The sequence below is a fragment of the Pseudonaja textilis genome, chromosome 5 (genome assembly GCF_049901715.1).
Source record: "Pseudonaja textilis isolate UNSWEBS1 chromosome 5, rPseTex1.2, whole genome shotgun sequence".
In the NCBI taxonomy this organism is placed as follows: domain Eukaryota; kingdom Metazoa; phylum Chordata; class Lepidosauria; order Squamata; family Elapidae; genus Pseudonaja; species Pseudonaja textilis.
This window is the reverse complement of record NC_141994.1, coordinates 56,321,909-56,345,798: the sequence shown is the minus strand read 5'-3', so window position 1 is coordinate 56,345,798 and position 23,890 is coordinate 56,321,909. Positions and strand designations below refer to the sequence as shown.

The window sequence follows — 23,890 nt, the reverse complement described above, 5'->3', positions numbered from 1 at the left end:
TCCATGCAATGAAACAGACTTTGCCTGGCCATTTTACAGTCTGAAGTGCAAAACAAAATCTTCCCCCTATAAACTATTCTCATATAGTCAAATCTTACTTCAAGGCTAAGGAATTACCTTAGAGTTACAAGGAAGGTTGAATTGTATAGCCAACACCACTCGCTTTCTGACACCAACTTCCTAAGTAGCCATCACAGTCTGCTTAATTTCACGGCTGCTTTTGGAAATTATAATATTTAAGAACATTATCTGGGAATTGAAATATGAAAAACATCTTTCAAAATCCTGTGAGGGAGCTTATGCCACCACAAACAAAAAAAATATGATGAGAGCATGTAATATTTAGTGGGTATCACAATGCCAAAAATTCACTTTGATATATTTGTAATTCCTTTTATACTGTATATTTTTTTAGAGCTGCCTGTGAATGAAATAATTTTTAAAAGACTTCTTGACTTGCTGGTATCTGATTGATTATTTTTTCTGCTGAAATAGATATTGTTTTGTTTTGTTGTTACTTAAACTTTCCTCAGATCCACTAAAATATGATGAATGCCAGCTAATATAAATTCATGCATTTGACTATTTCTCTTGCTGATTTGTATATTTTCATTTCAGCTCAAATGTTGTCTCTCCCTCCCTCTCCCCCTGTACAGGAAAATCTCAATTCTAGCAGGATTTAAACTGGTGCTTACATCGTGAAATGCTTAACTGTTGGCAAACATTTGATCCTGTGGAAAACACTAGCAACGTTGGAGCTCTGTGTAGTAGGCTGTAAAGTCTGTAACCTTTAAGACTGGTGGACTTCAATTCCCAGAATCCCTCAGCTAACATGGCTGGCTGGGGAATTTTGGGAATTGAAGTCCACAGGCCTTAAAAATATCAATGTTGGACACAGCTATAATGACTCTGGTACATCATTTAGTTCTTTGGAGGAAACAGCTGAGCTAAGATGAGTCTGAAGAGTCATGATATAGATGCTTTTTAGGGGAAACTCATGAAATAATACAGAATCTTAGGCAGGCAACAGTACAAAAAGGAAGGAAGGAAGGGATTTCCTTCACCATGTTTTGTCTAAAGCTTTAATTTAATGACAGTATTCAACTGGATCCCTAACCCTGTGAGCAACCCTAGGAACTTGGCATACTTTGGACATTTCTGAGCCTGTTCTGCTACTTTTTGTTCAGCTCTCTTTATGATTGACATTCCTACTTTTAGCTAAAGAAAGGGCCAGGAAACTCAAGGTTGTCAAATCCTTTCTTATTCCCAAATCAATTCAGTGATTGCTGATACTTCTTGTTGGCTGGGACATCCATAGCACTGAAGGGGAAAAAAGCTAGAGGGATCAACCAGTTTTATTTCATAGACTCTGCAGATACATATTCCAGCAGTGAATTGGCACTAGGACTGCCTGCAGACGATGGTAAAAAAGATGTCAAGACTGTGACCATATGCATGCCACAGATCAGATGTGACTGTCACATTATGACTCCCATCTTGACTTTTTGGATTGTATCCAGTAAATATCCCTGGTCAGCATGGTTGCTATGGAGAGAAAGGATCAGCAATAGGGGAAATTAATTCCATACTTTCATATCTTACTATTAGGCAGGTGGCCCTAGTCCTCAGCAATGGGGAAAATCCTTAAGCAAGACACATGAGAATGGTTTGTGAGCCCAATTAGGGTTGTCATACACAAAATGGCCCCATTATCATGGCACACAAAGTACCGGGCTGGTGATTTGCAATAAAGCCTGCCTATCTCAAGCACAACACCTTTTTCATTCTCAGACACCCTGCCCCACCCCCACCTCATAGAATGGGAATTATAATGGTTTAAATGTTGGGATTTTTAGAGGGAATAAAAGATAATAACCATGAGCTGCTAGCATGCCTGTGGGATAGAATGGAACTATAAAGAAATAATCAAACACCAGGGTCAAAACACACAACATGGTTTCCTTTTATTTAATTGTTTAATCAGTTTACATTCCACAACTGACAGTTTACTTTTTCATTTTTTTCCATAAACAAATTGCTTAATTACCAGACAATATTGTAAATCAATGGAATTACATAATGTCCTGCGAATTCAAAAAGAAAAACAAAAAAAGCAAGATGCAGCCAGTTTTGTTTACTTTTCCTCCCACCCAACCCCATCAAACCCCATAATACTCAGCACTCTCTTCCATTGTTTTTTTTCCCCCTTTCTTCTTTTTCCCTTTCCAGGAAAAATCTTGAAATACTGTATGTCTTCCCCAAATTCACATGTCCTTTTTACATTCCTGGAATCCTCTCTATTGCTCCAATAAACAAAAAGGCCCCAGATGGATCTCTGTGGGACCAAGAACTGAAAGCCAAACCAGGGCTTTGCTGCATACAACTATCATTGTTATACCCAGTAATGTGAAGAAGTAGATGCACGAAGATGGAGCTTTAGCTGTAAAAAGATCAAGCAACACAGTTATCCACATCATATCAGAACAAGAATCAAACATACTAATTCATGTTATTTTTTAATTATTTTTTTAGCACCAAAAGCCATTTTGGCTACTTGCATTTCATGAAGCCAGAAATGATGCATTACAGTCTAACCAACAGGGTTTACTCAAAGAACATTACTCTGACCTCTGCTATGAATGCTGAAGTTAAAAAGGCAAACTAGGAGAGAATTGAATAACAGACCTGACTTGGAAAAAGGAGTTGGGGTGGGAAGGAACAGTATGCACTTTCTTGAGGTTTATTGTGCATAATTTATTCCTTTTATTAGCCCAGAGTTTCCTGCAGTGATGCATTTAAGAAACACAACTGAAAATGAATGCTTGTCGTCAATTAAAGTTAACAGAGTTCATTGACCATATACACATTTCAGGAGGTTGGCAACTACCAGTGCTCTGATCTACAGCAGAACATAGTTTTGTCTTGGTGGAACCTTCTATATAACTGGTGGATATATTTATTGATCTTTGTAAGTTGCAAAGTGTTTAGCATGCACGAGAGAAATCAACACACTTGGAAGTGATTTATGAATATACATCACCTATCTTTTAAATATTTTGGCTTTTTCCAGACATAAATAGTCAGTGGCAACCATGAAGTCACCCCTGAGCTGATGGGATTCAGATTTTAGACCATGAAATCATTGTCAGTATTCTGCAGTTCCATTTTGAATGTGCTGAATCAAGGCAGTGTTTCTGCTGAACTCAACACATGCCTATCGAATGGTCCTAATCACGTGAGAATGTCCTAAATATTAGATCAGCTTCCCCCAGTTTTGTGTTTCCAGCCATGATGGATGTTAATTTCCGTAGCTAACACACATAGGTAACAACCTTTGGCTGGATAATACGGGAGGGGCCAAAATATATGAAAGGGTTAACTTCCTGGCAATTCTTGGACATGTGGAGTAACATCTTAGTTCTCATAACATCAGATATGACCTCCAATCCTGTAATATGCCAAGTATATTCTTTTGCATTCACCGAAGATGCAGATATGCTGGGACTTTGAACATTACCTTACAACCAAGGATTAACTATTCTTCACGGCAAACTGACAGGAAGTCTAAGATGAAACTTTGACATTTCTTGATCTGTGGCTTGACACACAACTCTTACTAGTCTATATTAAAGTGGTAAATTCAGATATGTGTATGTATGCATGTACATGCATGTGTGGGGGAGTGTACATGTGAGACAATGATTGTGTGGATGTATGATAAATTAGAAATTTGTTACCCCAAAAGCTGTTGTCTCATTTGGAGGTTTCTATATGCAGAATGCCAGTGATTCATGTATTCATGAATGCATTCTAAAAATATAGTTTGACCATATAACTTGCAAAGTTTCTCTTAAAATTTATATAATAGCAATCACAGCTTTATTCATTCACATCTACATTGCAAGGAGTCCAAGAACAGGTTCACAGTGTACTGTGCAATTTGGGTCAGCTCAGCCATGGATACTCAAGCATTTTTCCAAAAAGTGAGAACTTTTCAGAGATAAGCCTGCATCTTATATCAACTTCTTTAGAAACAGGATGAGTGGGAGTATGTCTAAGACTTTAAAAATGGAGATAAGATGTGAGAGCAAGAGGGAGATCTTTAGAGACTAGAAGGGATCACATTTGACAATACTCAAAAATAGTATTACCTTGTGTTCCGATGTATGAAAAAAATCTAGTCTGTAAATTATATTGTTCCATTTCTCATAAGGTGAAACCTAGATGCCAACAAATGAGGAGGATATTTTAACTTTGTTTCTTCTGTAACAAACTTTCTCAACCATGCCATCTCATCTATAACTCGTTTTCAAGCATAGATCAAAACAAATTCCTTCTTTTCCTTTTCTTATATATGAATATTCTTTTCTGAATCTGAAAGGTTAGTTGTCTCTGATTTTTGACATATTTTGTAACAGGGCAGTTCATAAATGTTATTTATATGCTTTTAATGTTATTCAAATTAGATGTTGAGGGTCACCATATTTCAACAATGGTGCCTCAAATTACATTTTTTTTAAAAAAAATCACAAATTAATCCTCCAAACCACATTTCTATTTGTTATGCTTCCACAATATAAAACATTAAGGGCATATTCCTATGTTTATACAGAATTAAGGCAACTGAATTCAGTAGCACTGACCTCCAGTTAAATGTGCATAATTAGGATTATTAACATATCATTAACTCATAGGAGATTGTGAATTGTAGTTCCACCTTATATTTGAAAGCTAGCTGGGTGCTCTTGAGCCAATCATTCTCTCAGTCCAACTCACCTTACAAAGTTGCTGTTGTGGGAAAAATAGGAGGAGAAAGGAGTGTTATATATATTCCCCTCCTTGAATTGTAAAATAATAAAGGCAGAGGAATTTTTAAAATAAATAAATAAATTGCTTTCATGTGCTGTTGTGTCTGACAGATTTGCATTCCCCACAGTTTTTGGCACTGTCAAAACCTTTGCAATAGTTGCTTTTGTTAGTTCAGACATATCATTATTAGCTCATGCTATTTCAGGCCCCTTGGGCTATAAAGTGTCTAAATCATTGTCCTTATTTGTAGATGTTCTTTAACTTTTGATAATTATGTTTGCTATTCTACAAAGAAGACAATGTGTTGACCTTGAATTTCTTGGAGCGTGCCCCATTGAATAAAAAGTAAGTTAGTCTAGTAGACAGATAGACAGTGCTGCCTGTATTATTTCAAAAGAATAGAATCTTAATGGGTTGTTATAGTTGGAAATAACAGTCCCTGACCCAGTTAAGAAGTCAAATTCTGATCCAATGAAGAAATTAATTCTACATGGGCATATCTCATATTTTTTTGTTAGCAAAGTATCTAATGCAGTTTTCAAGATGTAGGAAATAAATGCAAAAGGAAAATGTTTTCAACTGAAGCATTGGAAGTTAATTTGATGTGAAGTAGTCTTTCAAAGAATCTGTAAAAATGTATTGAAGATTATTCACTGAGAAGAGACAAGTGGACAATATACAAAGTGTGAGCCCTCAAACTCACATATCTAATGACTGAATTGTACTCCATCTGATATATTTTTGGAAAATGGTGGTGGTTACAGTATGCACAGAATGAACACAAAACCAAAAAAAGGCTACTTCAATTGCATAGTAGTTAAGGGAGAACTGGATGCAACCCAGGTCCCATCTATGCTCCATTAAGTATAACTTAGTCATGATGCATAGCATAATTTGTAAATTCAGCAACAACAATAACTGATCTTAAATTGTAGCAAGTTAGACAGCTGAAATGTGTGTGTTGCACCATTTTTTAAAATGATCCTGCTTGCAAAAGCCAACATATCTAGGGGAAGAATTCTGGTTTCACACATGCATTACTAACTAGACTCGAAACCAGAGTAGTTTAGAAGAAATTTCAGTTCTGCCGAAACTATAAACTCAGCCTTAGGTCACTGATTTTAGTGCAACTTGGAGAGGCACCTCACACTCCTTCGGTATTTTAATTTAAAATTAAAATCGGTCATTTAATCTTATGACATTCCTCTAATGGAATAATATAGAAATGACAGGAAGAAATGACAGGAAGAATAAGGGCAAATTAAGTATGGCGTTTCTAAGATTCTCCCTATGAGACAACCATAAGTTTTCAACTTTCTTATATTAATGGAGCTAAGGCTTACTCAAGAAGTGTGGTTACTGGAGACAAAGGACTAGATCAGCAGTTGATTTATCCTTCAATAGTAGTGACAGAACCATCTCACATTAAATTAGCAATCAAGTTCAGATGACATAGAGCAGAGTGCAAAAGGACTGTCATTTCTTCCCTCTCCTTACCAACCAAACTTGTTTCCTGAGATAGGGTTAATAGCAAGGCCAGACATGCTACTAGGCTGCAAGATGGCAGAATTGGAGGACTAGAAGCCATGCCATTCCTGAAATGTGAGAATTTGGTTTCCGGTCAGTAATTAAATTGGTTTATTGTTATTCATTGAAAACCCCAGCAGTGGCCTTCTACGAAAGGACAGAAACATAAACCAAATTAAAGCACATTGTAAAAACTTTTCATTTGTTGCTGCTTCAGCAGCACCTTAAGGTCACTTGCAGAGGAGATAAACAAAGACAAAACTCTTTTGGCAAATATGCATCTTGACCAAGGACAATGAAGCTGAGGACAAATAACCCAAGACTAAAAGATACTTGGAATTGCTGCTGAGACTTGCAATGAAAGAAGGTGTTAGAAAGAACCACTTCAACCTCACTTTCTGACTTTCTCCCCATTACCTTTTATAACATTGACTTTATTATGACACACAGACCTTACAAGGCTTTCAGAGACAGGGGTGGGTTATTTTTCCTGTTGACAGCAATACATGCAAACAGTTTGCTTAGAACCAGTGACTTCTACAGTAAGAGGAACAACAATGGAGGCGCAAATAGTCCTGATCCTCTTGTCTCACTGACAAAGAGGAAGAACCAGTGAGGGAGGGTTTTTTAGGATGCTTCATCTATTGAATTCACTTCAAGACTGAACCCCTTCTTTCCCCTGCCCTCCAATTCACAATTTTAAGTTTGTACATATTTTTTTACAGGCATTTGGATTAAAAAAAACCCCAGTCACATCTGGAAGGTACTGATATGAAAATGAAACTTACAGAACAAGATTTTTTTTGTATTTATATAAAGCATTTCATGAGAGAATGAAAGAAAGGAGTCAGAGCTAGAGGTATTAATTTAAAAAAAAAAGTGTAGAGGGAAGACTGGGGAATTGTACCTGTGATTCACAAGGCCTCTAAAAATTTGAATAACTGCAAGGAAAAACTTTTAGGACTTATACTTTGTCTTTTGAGGCATCTACCTCCTGCAAGAGAGAGCAAGTATGATTCTGGCTAATGAACGTGAGAGGTAGGCATTCTCTTAATGAAAAAAATTGTAACTGCCGTACACTCAAATGCAACCTTGTTGAATTTCAAGAACAGTGATTGCAGCTGGAATACCTCAAGAGGGGAGAATAGCAAGATGGACAGCCAACTGAAATGTTATTTGGAAATTCTTGGAGTCCCAGCACATTTGGGTGGATTAAAAAATGGAATGGTTGAGCTAGGCATTCAGGAGTAACAATATTGATGAGAAGTTAATACAGTTTTTAAATTATAAACTGTTGATACAAGAGCCTATAATCTTTTTTTGATAACTGATCTCCCTTGTAATTTTAACAGCATGCTTTGGGAACCTTCCCAGCATGACGGCTATGGTGGCACAGTTAATCACAAAACACTGATTTACTACTATTAATTCTGACTTCCTGGGATTTTCTGTATAATAGCTTAGCTTACGTTTTCCTTTCATCTGGATGGGTAGGCTCATTTCCAAACATTGAGTTGCAGACTCTTAGCATTTTTATTTTCTATGGAATGGCTTTGGGATCCTGGTCAGACACAGAGGCATTGTTGGGAATACAGATTATGCTTGAAAATGGTAGTTCCTTTATAGAATGCTACCTATCCTATTTTTTGTAAAAAAGAATAAGAAAAAGAAAAAAAAGATCACTAATAAACTAAAAGTAGGAGGAACGGGGTTCATGGGTGCCAAGGAAAATGTCAGTGAGCCTTTTGTGGCCCTTGGGGGTTAGACTGCAAACTCAAGATCTTTAGGAAATTTACTCATGGTATCTAAGAGAAACTGTTATCTACCCATACCCACACAAGATTACTGATCTGTGAAGTGGTGAAAACTTTTATTCAGTTAGAAGCAGATCACAAAATCTTTGCATGATCAATGTGACTAGAATATTGAGTGATCTACCAAACGGTTACTTCAAGCGCCTGTAATCTCTAATCATCCGTAATGGTTAACAGTGAAGAGATGATTTTCATCTCACTAGTACCAGCCCTAAACAGAGCAGATATTAGGGATTGCTGAATGTGCAACAATAACAGTTTTTCAGTGATAACTTTCTCTTGGATGATAGAACTATGCACTCTATATTAACCTGCTATTCTCAGAAACAGGGACGAATATTGGTTCATTGCCCGTGTAAAGTTCAAATACTATTCCAACTGGATTTTCCTATATAGAAAGAAGAAAAGGCGCTATCTTGCCCTGCTTTTGGTAACAAAATATCTTGGGACAGCCCTGAACCTCATCCTACCTGATCAAGGTTTAGTCAATTCATCTACAAAATGACTAATATGCAGCCTGTGGTAAATTGCCACTATAGTAAGTTACCACTACAGTAAACAAGTGGTGATATTCATCATCATCTCAAAGTAAGGTCTAACTACACTATGAAATAAGGCCATAGGAATCTCACACAGACATCTCAACACTCTCACTAGCCTACAGTTCCCAAATGGCTTTGGGAGAAGCAATAACAAACTAGCATAAATCTGATTAAAATTTTGTAGCGTAGATTCAGCTTTACCATGAGATCCTTAAAATGAACCTGTAGTGTACTACAGTATAGGATGTATATTATACATCCCAAAAATTCCAGGTTCATGCTACAGTATTAGTTCCTTCACCCCCACAGTTATGACTAAGATAAAGGAGGGTGGCCATTTTGATTTCATTGTAAAGTATTTTCCCAAAGAAACCAAGGGAGTCACAGATTCATCATTAAACACATTCAGCCAAGCAGTAATATTCTATAAGGTCATCTGCACATTTTGAAATTCTTCAAAAATTACATATATACATCTACATACAAATATGCACATATACAAGTACACCTGTGACTTTCATTTAACTTCATGGTGGCACTTCAGTTAAAATATATTCTCCTCAGAGTTGCCTTTAGGAGGGTACCAGACTAGGCACAGACCAAATGCAGCATTTAATAGGAGCAGCTACTCATATATTCCTACCATGTAGGAAACAATTATGCCAACACAAAGTAGAAGGCCTGAAACCTAGAGCTCCTGCTTGGGAAAAATGTGAGAAGGAAAAGGTGAAAGAGGATAGCTCTGTGACTGTTTAAGAGGTTGCAATTTTCTGTTCTTTTTTTTAAAAAAATAAAAAACCCAAATCTATTTTACTTCTTTCTTTTCTTCGTTGAGGTTCACACTTCATGGTAGCATCGTCAACAATAACTTTGCCAAATTTTACCATTTCTAAGCTAAGTTTTCATACTAGCTGCCTGAAAATCAATGTTCACAGGTTGAACCCAAAGAGTCACAGATAAGGACAACTGAACTCATAGGATTCTATTTTCACTGATTTTAGTATTGAGTGTTAGTCTATGTGTTGCAGTTCCTGTGAAATGGAAGTTTTATGCATTTGTAATAAGAGCTGCTATTTCTTAAATAGTCAGCATAATCTTAGTGTATATAATTGGTATTGCAAACCATACCCAACTATACAAAAGATCTCAGAAATCACTCCACCTATTTAATCTTTTTAAACCTAGATTTAGTTTTGCTGAATATGTATCATTATTATTTTATAAGTTATTAAATGCCAGGGATAGATTATTCTACTTCCCTATTGTAAGAGTTTACTTAAAATAGTGGTGATCATCATTGTAATTACTGGAGGTGCTTTCTGGGAAAGAAATGGTGAACTGAAAACCGCTTCACTAAAGCAACCACAGTGGAATGAAGAGTCAGCAAATAGACTGAGTCTTGGTAATTCCTCAATCAATTTTAAGTGTGTCTGCTTCTACAGACAGTTTAAAATATATTATGGAACAGTTTTAGGACATTATTTGAAGGGACTAAAGAACAAGATTTTTAAAGTAAAAGGAAGAAATAAAAAGTTGGTTTATTTGATCAAGGTTAAAATAGATATGTTCTTATCTCTGGTAATCCTTAATGGGTTTTGCTGATCAGGGCTGAAACAATGAATTTTTAAGGATTTGTTTAAACATAGGAGATGAGATTTGGAAAGAAGGGATCATTTGTTATATTTTAGGAGAAGGTGATAAATCATTAAAATTGTTTATACTTGTTATGATGAAGGGAAAAGTCATTTCATTATATATTTCTTTTCTTTTTCTTTAATTCTTAATTTTCTTTAATTCTTTTTCTATATTCTTTCTCATTTATCTTTCCATTTTTTCTTTTATTCTCTTTTTTAGTTTGCATTAGTTTTTATTTTTGTTTTAGAATTCTTTATTGGCCAAGTGTGATTGGACACACAAGGAATTTAACATTATTTAATAACATTATTTTTAAAAAATACCGGTGGTGGATTACACTCATCAGTTGAAGCAGAAGGACTTTTGCTACCTTTCCTCTGAATTCTTCATGAAAATGTTTTTCCTCAGGATGAAATTTTGTACAAGGATAGACTTCCTGTGCTTCTGTGCCACAGATAGCAAGACAACTTTACCTACAGTGCCTTGTACTGAGAAGTGTTCTGTCCCAATAATTCATTTTGGGCCTGGTGGGTGTCCTGATGTTTTGCTCTGATGACTTGCAAGACATCGTCATTTGCTCCACAGCACATCAGTGGCTGACATTCTGAGGAACCATTATGCCTTAATACGTGCCTTAAAAAGGGCCACAAGACTCACATTTCATATTGTAGATGCCACATTAAGATCTTAAAATAGAGTTATTTAAGGAGAAAACATAAAAATCCCTCATTTTAATATTTTGTTTGTTTTTCAAAAGAAGTAAATTGATGAATAAATGGCAAATGTATGAAAAAGGCACTCAACTGATGGACATTTTCTGTAAAAAATAGTAATGGCTCACATGCAGAATCTGAGCCATCCCCTGAGAGCCACAAATAATTCAGCTCATTCAACCTGGTTGCAGAATTCCAGTTCCCCCGCCCCCGACCATTTAACTCCTATTTTAATATTGGTGATTGAACATCCTATAAAATTCAACCAAAAACATCCTAACCCCATAGATAGAAAGTCCTTGTGTTATACACAGGAAATGCTTCTTAAGGAAGCCAATCTTGGGAAGCAACTCTTAAAATAGCCCACTCTTAAGATAGGTGGAAGTTAATAGGTTGGAGAAGTCTGGCATCAATTGCAGGCACACAGAACTGCATTGATTGATTTATTCCAGTTTTCATTTTCCAGTTTTCTGCCAACATTAAAAAGAAGATGGTGGACCCATGTTCCCAACTGATCTCTTATCTCATCACTGAGATTTTCAACATTAAAGTTTTTTCTGACAATTCCTTTATTCCTCTTTGCTGCTGAAACAGTCTGCAGCATCAATTATGTTTCTTTTTACCTCCTGAAATTAAAATCAAGAAAACTGGAGTAAGTAACTAGGACTGATCTTGAGTTGCAGGAGACTTGACTAACCTTGTTACTCAGATTCTAATTTCCCTGAATTTATGGAAAATATAGGCATATTGGGCCTGTAGCTTTAGAGAACGGATAGAAGAACTGCTTCCACATCAGAAATATCCTATGCTGTGAATGAATCCTATTGCCGTGCTCTGAAGCAATTGTAATATTCTCTGCATTTTTGCCCATTTTACATTGCATGATCTAAATCTGCATTGAAGGTTCTCTTCAGCCAAAAGAAAGGATACAAGGGCTTCAATTTTGTTGGGATTTTTCCCCCCTATCACATGCTTTGACTCTCAATTAATCCAATTTAGTTTCAACAAACCCCATCATATACAAGACCATCTTCCTCCAATTGTTTCAATAAATAAATGAGATTTGATCCACTAAATAATAAACCTTATTTACATGGGCTGGCCAGATGCAGCATTAACATCATTAACATCATTCCACTGTAATCATTCCCCCCGTAACACACTGTCTGTCTTAAGGAGATGTTCTGCAACTGAGCCAACTAATTCTGAGTCCATCACTGCTGAAGATAACAATGCAGCATCTCCTGGAGAGGTGAGGAGCATGTTACTTCCCATTGACTGTAAAACTCGCTTTATCCCATTTTTCCATTCCCCGGACTCTCCTCCATTTTGTGATGCCTTGCTACCATTTCCTCAACTTCTTCAATACTAATTTGCTATTCCTTTCTTGTGCAGTGTTTAGGACCCTCCCTACCTTTACCGCAAACAAGGATGGTGACAAGGCCACCGAGTTTTGCATTCCCTCATTAGCCATCTGGAGGGTCCTTTCATGAAGTTTCTGATTTATCAGCAATAAAGACACACGTAGAGTGGCATGACTGAAATTCTGGGTCCAGAGGTAGAAGCTGACACTGGTGGAAATGCCCTCACAGGCACCCCAAAACTGTGCTTTTGATGTAGGATGGAAATTATGCAGTTCATTCTTTTATATGATAGCAGGACTGGATCAAAGCCAACTGATGCCCTAAGCACAGCCCAACTATGGTGCCCCTTGGCCCCTCCATTGCTTAACTGACACATTAAGGCTCAATGCTACAAACTAAAGTCAAATGCAACCATGAAAGCATTATGGGCATGATAGCTGGGAGGAAAAAAAATCACATGGTGCCCCCTTCCCTTAAAACATGTGCTTTCTTTGCTTAATGGTTAATCCAAGGCTGAGTGGTAAACCCACACAGTGTAATCACATGGTTTATCTGTATGTGTAGCTATGATGAAAAAAGACATCAAGAAGATGTTGCTCCATGGATTAAATACTTCAGAATATACTTGGAAAGACTGTTTATATGCTGTCTGTGCTTGTTTTTGTCTTTAAAGGAAAGGATACTTCTGTACTGGTAGTTTTAATTTATGTCACGAGGTACTAAAAATAGAAGCATGGTTCATCTGTTTTGGCAAATCCATCCTCCATTGTTATGCTAGTATTTTCCTCTGAAGTTCATTATTATATGCAATTAGTATGTGTGTCTACTCCAATGTCTTGTTTCCCTCTCTATGCCAATCTCCATAAGGACTAATCAGATCAGAGTTTTTTCCCTGGATCATAAGTTGTTATTTTCTTTACCTTAACTGTCTCCAGATCTTTAGCATGAATATATGACGGGAGGACTCAGGTATAAATAAGTGGGGAAATAGTAAGAAATAAGGAGAAGAGAGGACATAGATGCACAAAAAGCATCTATGTGTAGGGGCACACTCGGTGGGCAAAGAAGTTAAACTGATGGCCACAAAAGTGTGTTGAAATTCCATCCATTTTTAATGGGTAACACACATACAAACAAGCAAATCTTCAATCACAACATCTCAGCTGCCTGTTTGACTTATACACCTTATAATACCGCTGTGGGGGATTATCAAATCACAACCAAAAGTTTTGGTTTTTTATGAGAAATGGAATCCCTTTCTCTCCTTCCAATGCCTTCTGGTCTACACGTTTTCTCATCTTTATTTACTTATTGAATTTATTTGCTACCCATCTCATAGCAAACAACTCTGGGCGGCAAGTAGAAGGCTCAGAAATTCAAGTAGTTTATGATAACTGTATGGACATCTGGTTTTGGTGCACATGGACATAAGAAGGAGCACCGTGTATTACAATCCTTATTATTACCATTCCTTCAGAATTCCCCCAGCACTACAATGGCTTTTACCCAAATGATTGTAATTAACAAAACAATGGCATAACAACAATAATCTCTGCCCAAACTCCTCCTGCACAGTCAACTTGATGATCAAAAAACCACAAAGCCCACATTCCCTCCCCTTACCACCCACAATGGCTTCTATCCACCATCAGATGGTTCTTGATGTTCCAAGGCAAGGGGAGATCAGAGGCAGAACCAAATCCAGATCATGAAACGTGCAGCCTCCAAACACGCTTTTCCTCATCCATGCATAAGTCTTGACAGCTTTTGTTGCAATCACAGTGAGGAAAATTTGGTAGAAGATCACATGGAAACACCAGGTTTACTTTTCTTTCTTTCTTTTTTCTTTTTTCTTTTTTTGAAAAACAAGAGGTGGGATGGAGGGGGAGTTATACACTATGCATCACAGCACTTCATTGAGACTTTCTCTTGCATTTCTGCCAACAGTTCAGCCTTGTCAATTAAGCCTGGCTGTAAGGCAGAGGGGAGTTGAAACAGCATTGTTAAAGTGTCCACTCAAGGAGCCTCACTTGAAGTTTTGTTCCGTAAGAATCTTGGTTTGTTTTTTTCTTTTTAAGTTTAGTAAAGAAAGGGAAACCTGCCTTAATTTTCTGCTTCATTCCTCTTTGATGGAACAGGCAAGGTTTAAAAAAAATATTTATGTGCGAGCAGAGGGATTCCAAAGATGGCTTTGAGAAGGTTAAATTTTAGAGAGGTAACTAAAGAGGTTCATTTATTTACTGTTTATGGTTCCCCAATGCAGTGTTTTATTTTTTGTTTTCTTTACTCCTGGTAAAAGTACCTTATACACCAAGATACCCTTTCCCCTTCCCTGTCACATCACACTCAACTGGCAGTAGACAGATGCAACAATATGTTCATTTGATATTTGAAGTGGGATGCTGAAGACTTTTTTAAGGAGCTGAATGGAAGAGCAAAGTTGCAGAAAAGCTATTCCTTTCTCCAGGAAAAATAACAAGAACAATACAAAGCTGTAGAGAAGATGTAGGAGCCCCATTGGACTCTACTCTACCATGGCACTGGCAACTGTTTGAGATCTATATATAATATATGTTTATGTATATTATTTTATATTTATATATGTATAATATGTATATTTATAGGCTTGTTTGTACTTGTCTTAGCACACTGTCCCATTCTCAGGTCTCGATTTGGGGCAATTGGTCCTGGGGACAGGTTGAACAGAAGGGGCCAAGGTACAGAAGAAGCCAGAGATCAAAGTAAGACCTAGGCCTCCCCATGCACAAAACATGGACCAGCCGTAGCCATGGCTGATGTCATCAGGGAGTCCATACAGGTACCGGGGGTATCGGGAGAGCTCAAAGTTGATTCCAGCTACACATGTGCACAGTGAAATTATGCAGAAGGTTCCTGGAAGAGAAGAAGACAAAAAAGACAAAAGACAAAGAAGAGGAAAAAAAACAGGAAGAATGGGTTAGAATTATCACAATAACTCTTTGCCCACTATCTAAAATGAAAGTAGCTGGAGAAAGAACAAGAGAATCCAAAATGGATGACTCAGGAATTCTAGAATGCAACTTAATTTATTTAAAATATTTTATTCTATCTATTTTATTCCGTTTCCAAGGCAATTGCGTAAACTTACAATATAGAACTAATAATTAAAACAGTAAGTGTCCAAGATAATGGCCCTTGGGATATGATATTATCGATCAATGGATTGATTGGAAACACCCACTCACTCCCACTACAACAGCTACTAACAATCTTTGTTTTTAAAAAATGTGGTATTCCAGACAAACATTTAGAACATCTAGTCAAATGCAGCAATCATAATTTAGAAGGAAAAAAACACACCACAATTTGGTAGATCTAAACTCTCCTTCATACTCCTTTGGAAGACTTCTTATTTGAAGTACATTTAGGTTTGCAGGTTTGCAGGGAATATAATACCTGTCGCACTTTCATCTTAAACATGTTATCCTTCTGATAAAACTCTTCTTTGTCAATGAGAGGCAATACTAACAATACTCTGATAGCTACTCAAAAGTCCATGAAACTATACATTACCCTGGAAACATCGGAAGAGTATGTTGGAAGGCTGCAATAGCAAACAATTTTCCATATTATTGTCCATTAGGAGTTGAATGCTGGTCAAGAGAAACTTTCTCATACCTTTGCTGAACAAATGAGTTCCTCAAAACTCACATTTGCTACAATTATGTCACACTTATGGATCCACCTGAGAAGCTTAATGAGAACTGTAAAAAGAATGGTAGAGGCTAACCTGATAGCTCACTTTCTTAGCCATTTACAATAGATCTTGTTATATTCAGGGCAGTATCATATACTTGTATGGTTCGTACAAATATACAACCTCAGTGTTATTTGCTTCATCCTACTGTAATGTACGGATACAGGAATGGTCCTTCAAATCACTTGACCTTAGTATTGTTCAAGATCAATGTCTACTTTCGGCAACCAACATCAGCATTACCTCTGCAGATTTGTGATGATGGGAATTGGTCCTCAGAGAACATTAGGTTACGTGTAATAAGCTTTGCAGTATGCAGTATTTATTTTTTTCCCAGCAATGAAAGAGTTATCTTTATTTGTTATCCAGCTTTCAACTGCTGGAAAAAGACTCTCTTTCTGCCCCAAATAAATGGAAAGAGTGAATAAAAGTATGTTGAGAAATTCCATCATCATTCATAGCCAAATTAATTGAAAGCATTCTTCTAACCAACAGAGGTTGGATTAAATCACCTAACTCTGTTCCCATTCCAAATTCTGAATATGTGCAGTTATTTGATTATTCAATTCTTTTGCTTTCCTGTTTGATATGTAGCAAAGATGAACAATATCAAAATGATACAATAGAAAGCAGATACAGAACAGACAGCATGTACTTGCTGCCCATTGTTTGGAGGGGCTAATGGATATTCTAGCTATTATCTCCATGCAAATCCAATCAACAATCAGTCAATAATAGGAGAACCTCATTTAATTTTTACTTGTGACCCACCATGGCTAATGAAATATGACTCAATAAAAATATGCTTCATATTTCAGATCTCATTAGGAAAGAAGATGCTTGCATTAGTAATTAAAACCTCTATTCCAGGTTCTACTGGCAGAATTAAATGATGGTTCTGTTAGTATAAATCAACTTTACTTTCTCACTTGATTGGTTTGTGATTATGATCCTACATGAGTAGGATAGTTCTTTCCACTTCAATGGAGATAGAGCTACATTTCTGATACAGCAGGAGGCTTGAAGTTGGACCTTCAGTACACCATTACTGCCATACTACTGGATTATATTCCTTTCCTTTTAAAATTGTACTTCAGAGCAGAAACTATGGCTCGAAGATTTATTGGATTTATGTTGAAGTTGTCCTCTGTTCAGAACTGTGAGGCAATGTTTTATGAGTTGACAACTTAACTGTATTACAAACGGGGAAGAATCCCAACTGATGCCCTGTGAACCAAATAGGGAAGCACAGCAAGCCAATGCAGTCTACTGGTTGTAATCTCCTCATTGTACCCAGGGATTCAAGGGATATTCCTCAACAGTTCACTTGATTTCTCACATGGGGTCCATGTGTCACCAGTACAGCTGGAATCCTAGGCCTTTTGCTGACTTTCAGATTTTTGTTTAAAAATAGACACCAGCTTCGTTCATGTGATATATTTAACAAGGCCAAGTAAATGTGACATGTTAAACTTGGTTATTATTAACTTCAGTCGTTTTATGGGGGGGTGACCTATTTTTGACTTACTGAGTTATGCAAAACAAGTCTGTTTATTTAGATTAGTTTACTATATGATACAACTAAAAAATGAATAATTCAGTTAACTAGGTAAAGCTGCTGTTTAATTGCAGTCAGGAAGGTTGCCTGAGCACAGATGATTCAGCACTTTCCAGAATAACCACAACCTCTACCATACTTTTTCTATTTTTTTCTTGGTATAAAAACATAAATGTTTAAATAAGGAATAGGAATCCTGCAGAGGATGTTGACAGTTACTTCATAGGTTTTGTGGAGAGAAAAAGAAATGGAGGAGGAAATCTTGTTTGATTTCTTGTAGTTCCCATATCTGTGTGGCACGCAGAGCCATTTGTGCTGGCACACGAGCCGCAGGCAAACTTACCTCACTGCACATGCACGCCTCTCAGCTGATTTTTCAGCTGGTTTGAGGCCTTTTTCGGCTCCAGAGGCTTGAAAAAAAGCCTCCGCAGGCCAAATAATAGGCCCATTTTGTCACTTCCTATAATACCTGAAGTGATGCAAAGCCTGAGGTGCAGTGCAGGTAAGGGGAGGCGGCGGCAGGGGGGATTGCGCGTGCATGCACAGGGGGCGTGGGAGGGGGCATGCGCATTGCCTTCTGGGTGCTAGCACATGAGCGCGCACAAGTGCGCACACAATTTTTGGCACAGAAGCCCCCAAAGCTTAGACACCACTGCCTTTTCAAATCATTGAAGGATGTGGCCCCACTATCTGCTTGCTCCATTGTGAGAAACGCCATTTTGCTGAAGCAGCTTTCCAGCAAGCTCCTTCTGTGCTTGGATTAAATGCCTCAGCAGCACAAGGCTCCCGAGAGCTCTTTATTGTTTTGGCACATACATGCATAGAATATAAATGATTGTTTAATTACACACTATGGCCTCATCATTGGCTAACAGTCGGGCATGTGACAGACAAGGTTTAGTTTAAATCTGCCCTTATTTATTTATTAAACTGCTTTGGAAAGAGCGAACAGACTGATTGGCTAATACAAGGCCGATGTGCTTTGTGAAATCATAAATCCTTCACACATTTTTTTTATTACTGAAAAGCCAAACCAAACAGCTTCCCCACTGCTATGGATCACAATAGAGAACTAAGATCCTCTTAATATGCAGAATCTGGGCCAGTTCCTGTAGGTTGCCAATTCAAAAGAACAGCTGCATTCCTCCTCAACTTTGGGCAGGCCAATAGCCATGCAGAGAAAACTCAGTGTGAACTAGACTCTGGTCTGAGCTTCATCTGTTCCCCCTTTTTTGGAGAAGCAGTTTTTAAAAACACAGTCACAATGGCTGAAAGTATCTCTGGAAATCTTCTGCCACAGGTTGGCACAAGCTAGTTTGGTACTTAGCAAACTAGGTTGGCACAAGCTCAGATTCGCCAATTGTAATTTGGCAGCTTCCTGGTCTTTTAAACAGTGCCAGTGATTTGGGGGATGAATGTCAATTTGAACTCCCTTTTCCCAGCTTTCTTGTGCTGCATCCAATAGCAATATTATTTTCTCCACTGTTTTCTCTATTGCAGTCAATAGCCCGTTAAATGAGAGTAAGGAAGTAAATTTATGAACTTGGTTTTTGCCCCAGTTAAAGGGCTATCTCATCTTTTTATTGCTTAATTTGGCAGACAGAAATCCTCTTTTGTCTTTTTTAATTTAAATTACTGCTTTGTAGAGATAAATTATGGGTCTGAATTCAGAAGACAGAATAAACAAGGATTGGGTCTCTCTATTTCTGTAGGGAGCCATGGAGATGACCTTGAAGAAACTAGCCAGAAACCATTCAGAGAACAGCAGGTGCATCAGTATATTTTGGGCCAGGATGAAAGAGCAGAAAGGCCAATGTAGAGTGCATTTTATAACAAATTTGAAATACTGTATTTTTTTTGGACTATAAGACACTCCGAAGTATAAGATGCACCTAGCTTTTGGGGAGGAAAACAAGAGAAAAAAAATTGCCTCTGCCTTCCAAAAATTTGCCTCCTTGCAGCAAACAGCAAACAGTCTGGTCAGCTTCAGCACAGCCTGATTAGCACAAGCAGCTGATTGTTGGTTGGATCAGCCTCCCAACAATCAGCTGTTTCAGGCTGCAGTAATCACTATTGATTATTGCCGCCTCCATGCACCCCATTTCCAGCCTCCGCATCCCATTTCCAGCCTCCACGCGCTCTGTTTTAGGCTGCCATGTGCCCCATTTTTGGCCCGTTCCAGATGGTGGGGAAAGGAACAGACCAAAAATGGCACACACGGAGGCCAAAAACAAGATGCAGAGGCCGAAAATGGGGTATGTGGAGGTGACAATAGGCGATGTCAATCCCTGCAGCCTGAAACAGCTGATTGTCCAATCAACAATCAGCTGCTTGTGCTAATCAGTCTGTGCTGAAGCTGACCAGGCTGTTTTCTGCAAGGAGGAAATTCCTGGGAAGCAGAGGCTGAAGGCTGGGGGCCGGTGGGTGGGCGGGCCTTCAGCAACATTCACTTTTTTCGGGGAGGCTGCATCTTATACACCAAAAAATATGGTAATTTGGTAGAATTGTGGGGTGGAATGATTTCATTCTAACTGACCAGTTTCAAGAAGGACTTGTTAACAAGTTGAGAGATGAATTGATGACACACGGCACCCCAGATAATTTGGAAGAGCTGGTCCAACATGGTGTGTTAATCAGTAGTTATTGGAAGAGTTGAGGTCTAGAAGGAAACATCTCTTCCCCCTGTAATATTCTTCCCTATTTGCCTGGACCTCCTCAGAATCCAGTATTGGAGATCCAGTGAATTGGGAAAATCAAGGAAACTTTGTTCCAGGGCAAAAACAGAGAAGAAATCTCAGATTATGCCTTTACAAGGCACTCTCAGACATCTAGCCAGATCTTGCACAGCTACATTCCTTCACCTGAATGAACAAAATACTGCACATGTGGATTTACAGGTTACACAGTAAGCAAATGTCTGACTTGCTCAATGCCACAGCTTTGGGAAACTTTTCAGGTTCTCTTCCTCTGAAATCCTCATACAATTCAAGATAATTAAAGACCACTCAGATAACAGGCAAATATGTTTTATTATTCCCACTACTCTTTGTTTAGAAGAGCATTTAGAAATAGGTTGGAAGAAACAAATTTCAGACTTGGGAGCAACAGCCAATTTTATAGACTAGACGCAGCACAAAAGTTTAATTTATTGATTTAGTTGCTGGAAAGGCCAATGCTGGTAAGAACAATTGATGGGCAGATGCTACAAGCTGGGCTTGGGTTGTGCTGTGCTAATCCTTTACAACTGAAATCATACAGAATTCTTGCCACTCAATGTTAGTATTGTTTCCTTACAGATTCCCAATGTGCTGAGGATTGATTGACTACAATTACATAATCCAGATGTGCATTAGGAGCAAATAACAATTTATTTTCCATCAATAAAATGTCAACAACAATGGTTGCAAGCTTTTTACTCTCACCCTTCCCCATGGCTGTTTGATCACTGACTCTCCTACCTTACCGGAAAAATACGCTGGCTTTGTGGATATGTTTGGGCAAGTGGTGGCAATTGTATTGCCTCCCCACCAGACATGTAACTACCTTCAAACTGAAACCAGGAGTCCAGATTTCAGCTCAGAGATACCACATTCTACTCAAGAGTTACCCCCATTGAAGGGATTGCTGGATGTCAGTTTGAAGAAAGGGTTTATTCAACCTTTCTAATCTCCAGTACTAAGAATAATTATCCCTACAGGAGATGATTCTTGAAGACAGTACATGGATTGTTGAACCAGATGATTGTTAGGGACTACTATTCTTTGTCTTGTATTTCATATACCATAAGCTCCCCCCCCCCCCAAAAAAAAAAGACATGAAGCTGTACTTGAGAGGCTCTGTAATGACCCGGGGTGTGGCACAAAGGCAACACAGCCAGAGAATAAGAATGAGTTCCTTTATTAGCTCCAACTTTGCCCCCAATGACCCAGTTACCTTCCGGTCTGGAGAAAAACTCTCCCACGAACCTGCACCAGCCTTTGGCTGCAGATATTCCAGGCCAAACATTGTAAACTGAAAACTTTAAACTATAAATCCAACAAGGCAAAATAAGGTAATAAATCTGGCAGAGCAAGATACAGAGTTCCAGAAATAAAGTAACAAGGCAATAAGTTGGGAGGATGCCAGGAACTGCAGCCAACACAAGATAAATTCAATGTTTGTTCCTGACAACCCTCCCTCTCACCTGCCTCTCCTTTAAACTTCATCCCCAGGTGTGCCTTGTGAAGAGAAGCAGGGCCCTTTCCTCCCTTGTAAGCCACGCAACCCACATTGCTCTCTCCTCTGTTCCTCCCTGCATGCCCTAGGATGAAGAGGGGGTGGGCCTTGGTCTTCCTCTGAACCCCCTCTCCCCTGTTCTACCTCTCCCCTGCTTTGCCCAGCCAGATTTTGCCCTTCCCCAGTTTCCTCCCCAGCCAACCGAGCCACACTCCCACTCCCTGTCAGCTGTACATCTTCCTCCTTGGATTCAGACTCCAGACAGGGGCATGACAGACCCTCACAATTACATAAAAGAAATACATGAATACTTAATTGCATTTTTTTTATCAAATAGAGCAAACTTGAATACAAAGTACAGGTAGTCTTTGACTTACAGTTACAATTCACGTCTCAGCCATCGAGTGAAAGAGTTATTAAACTCAATGACTGTAATCTCGGCATTCCTGGTTGTGGTCTTTAAAGGATCTCATAGCCATTAAGCAGCTGCATTTCCAAGTAACATCTGTCTGTTTCAGGTTACCTATGGTTTCCATCAGTGGTGGGATTCAATTTTTTTTTACTACTGGTTCTATGGGCGTAGCTTGGTGGACATGGCAGGGAAAAGATACTATAAAATCTCCAGAGGTGGTAAAATCTCAGAGATGGTATTTGCCGGTTCTCTGAACTACTCAAAATGTCTGCTGCCGGTTCTCCAGAACTGGTCAGAAGCTGCTGAATACCACCATTGGTTTCCATCCTAGTGCATACTTGTAACTCCATTCTGAAGCTTTTGGAATTCCAGGTGAGTCAATGGTTACTTAAGATATCTCTTAACAGAGATAATGACACAGCTAACTCTGAATGATTAGTGATGAGCCTAGTCTTATAGAATCTCCTGGACAAAGAGAGGATGAGAGATCACCCACTTGCATCTCAAATGGCCTCATGAGGAGACCTCACGATAGTAGTGACCCAAAGATCTAAATACCGGGAATTGAAGGAAGCCATCAAACTCTCAATCACAATAGAGCCTTTAAAGACACCTCATTTCCTAAATAATATTGGATTTATAATCATTTTAAAGTTAAAGGAGGTCTCCCAAGCCATAAGTTTGAAAAAAATGACAAGGTGAGTAAAATTTCATCCCAAAATACAGTAGAACCTCTGGTCATGAATACTTCTGACCATGACCAAATTGGGTTCTGACCCAAACATTTATATTTTTTTCCCACAGCCGATTTTCTTTTCCACGCCATTTTTTTTATATGTACCAAATTTCCAAAATTAGTTTTGGGTCACGACCAAATTGAGTTGTGATCAAAGTTATGGAACAAATTATGGTTGTGACTAGAAGTTTTGCTGTAGAGATTAACTTCATTCTGGGAGTTTCTGTGCACACAGGAGGGGAGACTGAGTGATGGGGGAGACACTAAGGCAACAACAGGACCACATGCATTAGGAGCCAGCTTGGTCTAGTGGTTGGGAGACAGTGATTTCAAGTACCTCCTTAACCATGAAAGCCAGCTGCGTGTCTCTCTCTTTCACCCCAACCCACCTCACAGACTTCTTGTTGGAAAATAGATATGGATATAAAATAAATCAATATGAATGCCTTATGCCCAGGACAAAGGACAGTTGGGAAGAGAGACTGGCTCCCACTTCAAGCCAGGGCTGTCAAACTCCCGGCCTGCAGGCTGGATGCCCACGCTCACTTTATAATTTCACAGGAAAAACATAGGAACAGAAAAAACTTTAGCTACAGTTCCATCTTAGTAATAAAGTCAATAAGAAAAAAATGTGGTCATTATTTGCTTTGCTTATCATTTAAAAGCCCTTTACAATGATCTACATGGTTTTTTTTTAAAAGAATGACTGGATTTATGCAGATAAAAACAGTGGGATGTGTTTATGAAACAGACATTTTTGAGCGACAGCAAATTTGACACCTTAGGGAAAAATTAAAAACCATAGAGATTGATTCACAAGAAGCGAAGG

The 23,890-nt window shown here is 38.3% G+C and overlaps 1 protein-coding gene and 1 long non-coding RNA gene across 2 annotated transcripts in view; one reads left to right on the top strand and one right to left on the bottom strand.

Moving 5' to 3' along the window:
- LOC148125662 (uncharacterized) overlaps window positions 1-23,890 on the top strand; it is a 94,782-nt gene that overhangs the window by 13,325 nt on the left and 57,567 nt on the right. The gene's annotated exons all lie outside the window — the stretch shown is intronic.
- The window catches only part of TMEM178B (transmembrane protein 178B), a 323,668-nt gene continuing 301,717 nt past the window's right edge, over window positions 1,940-23,890 (bottom strand). Inside the window, exon 4 of the mRNA XM_026698482.2 lies at window positions 1,940-15,296. Coding sequence (XP_026554267.1) covers window positions 15,046-15,296 — 251 coding nt within the window. The 3' untranslated portion in view covers window positions 1,940-15,045. The remainder of the gene's footprint in view (window positions 15,297-23,890) is intronic.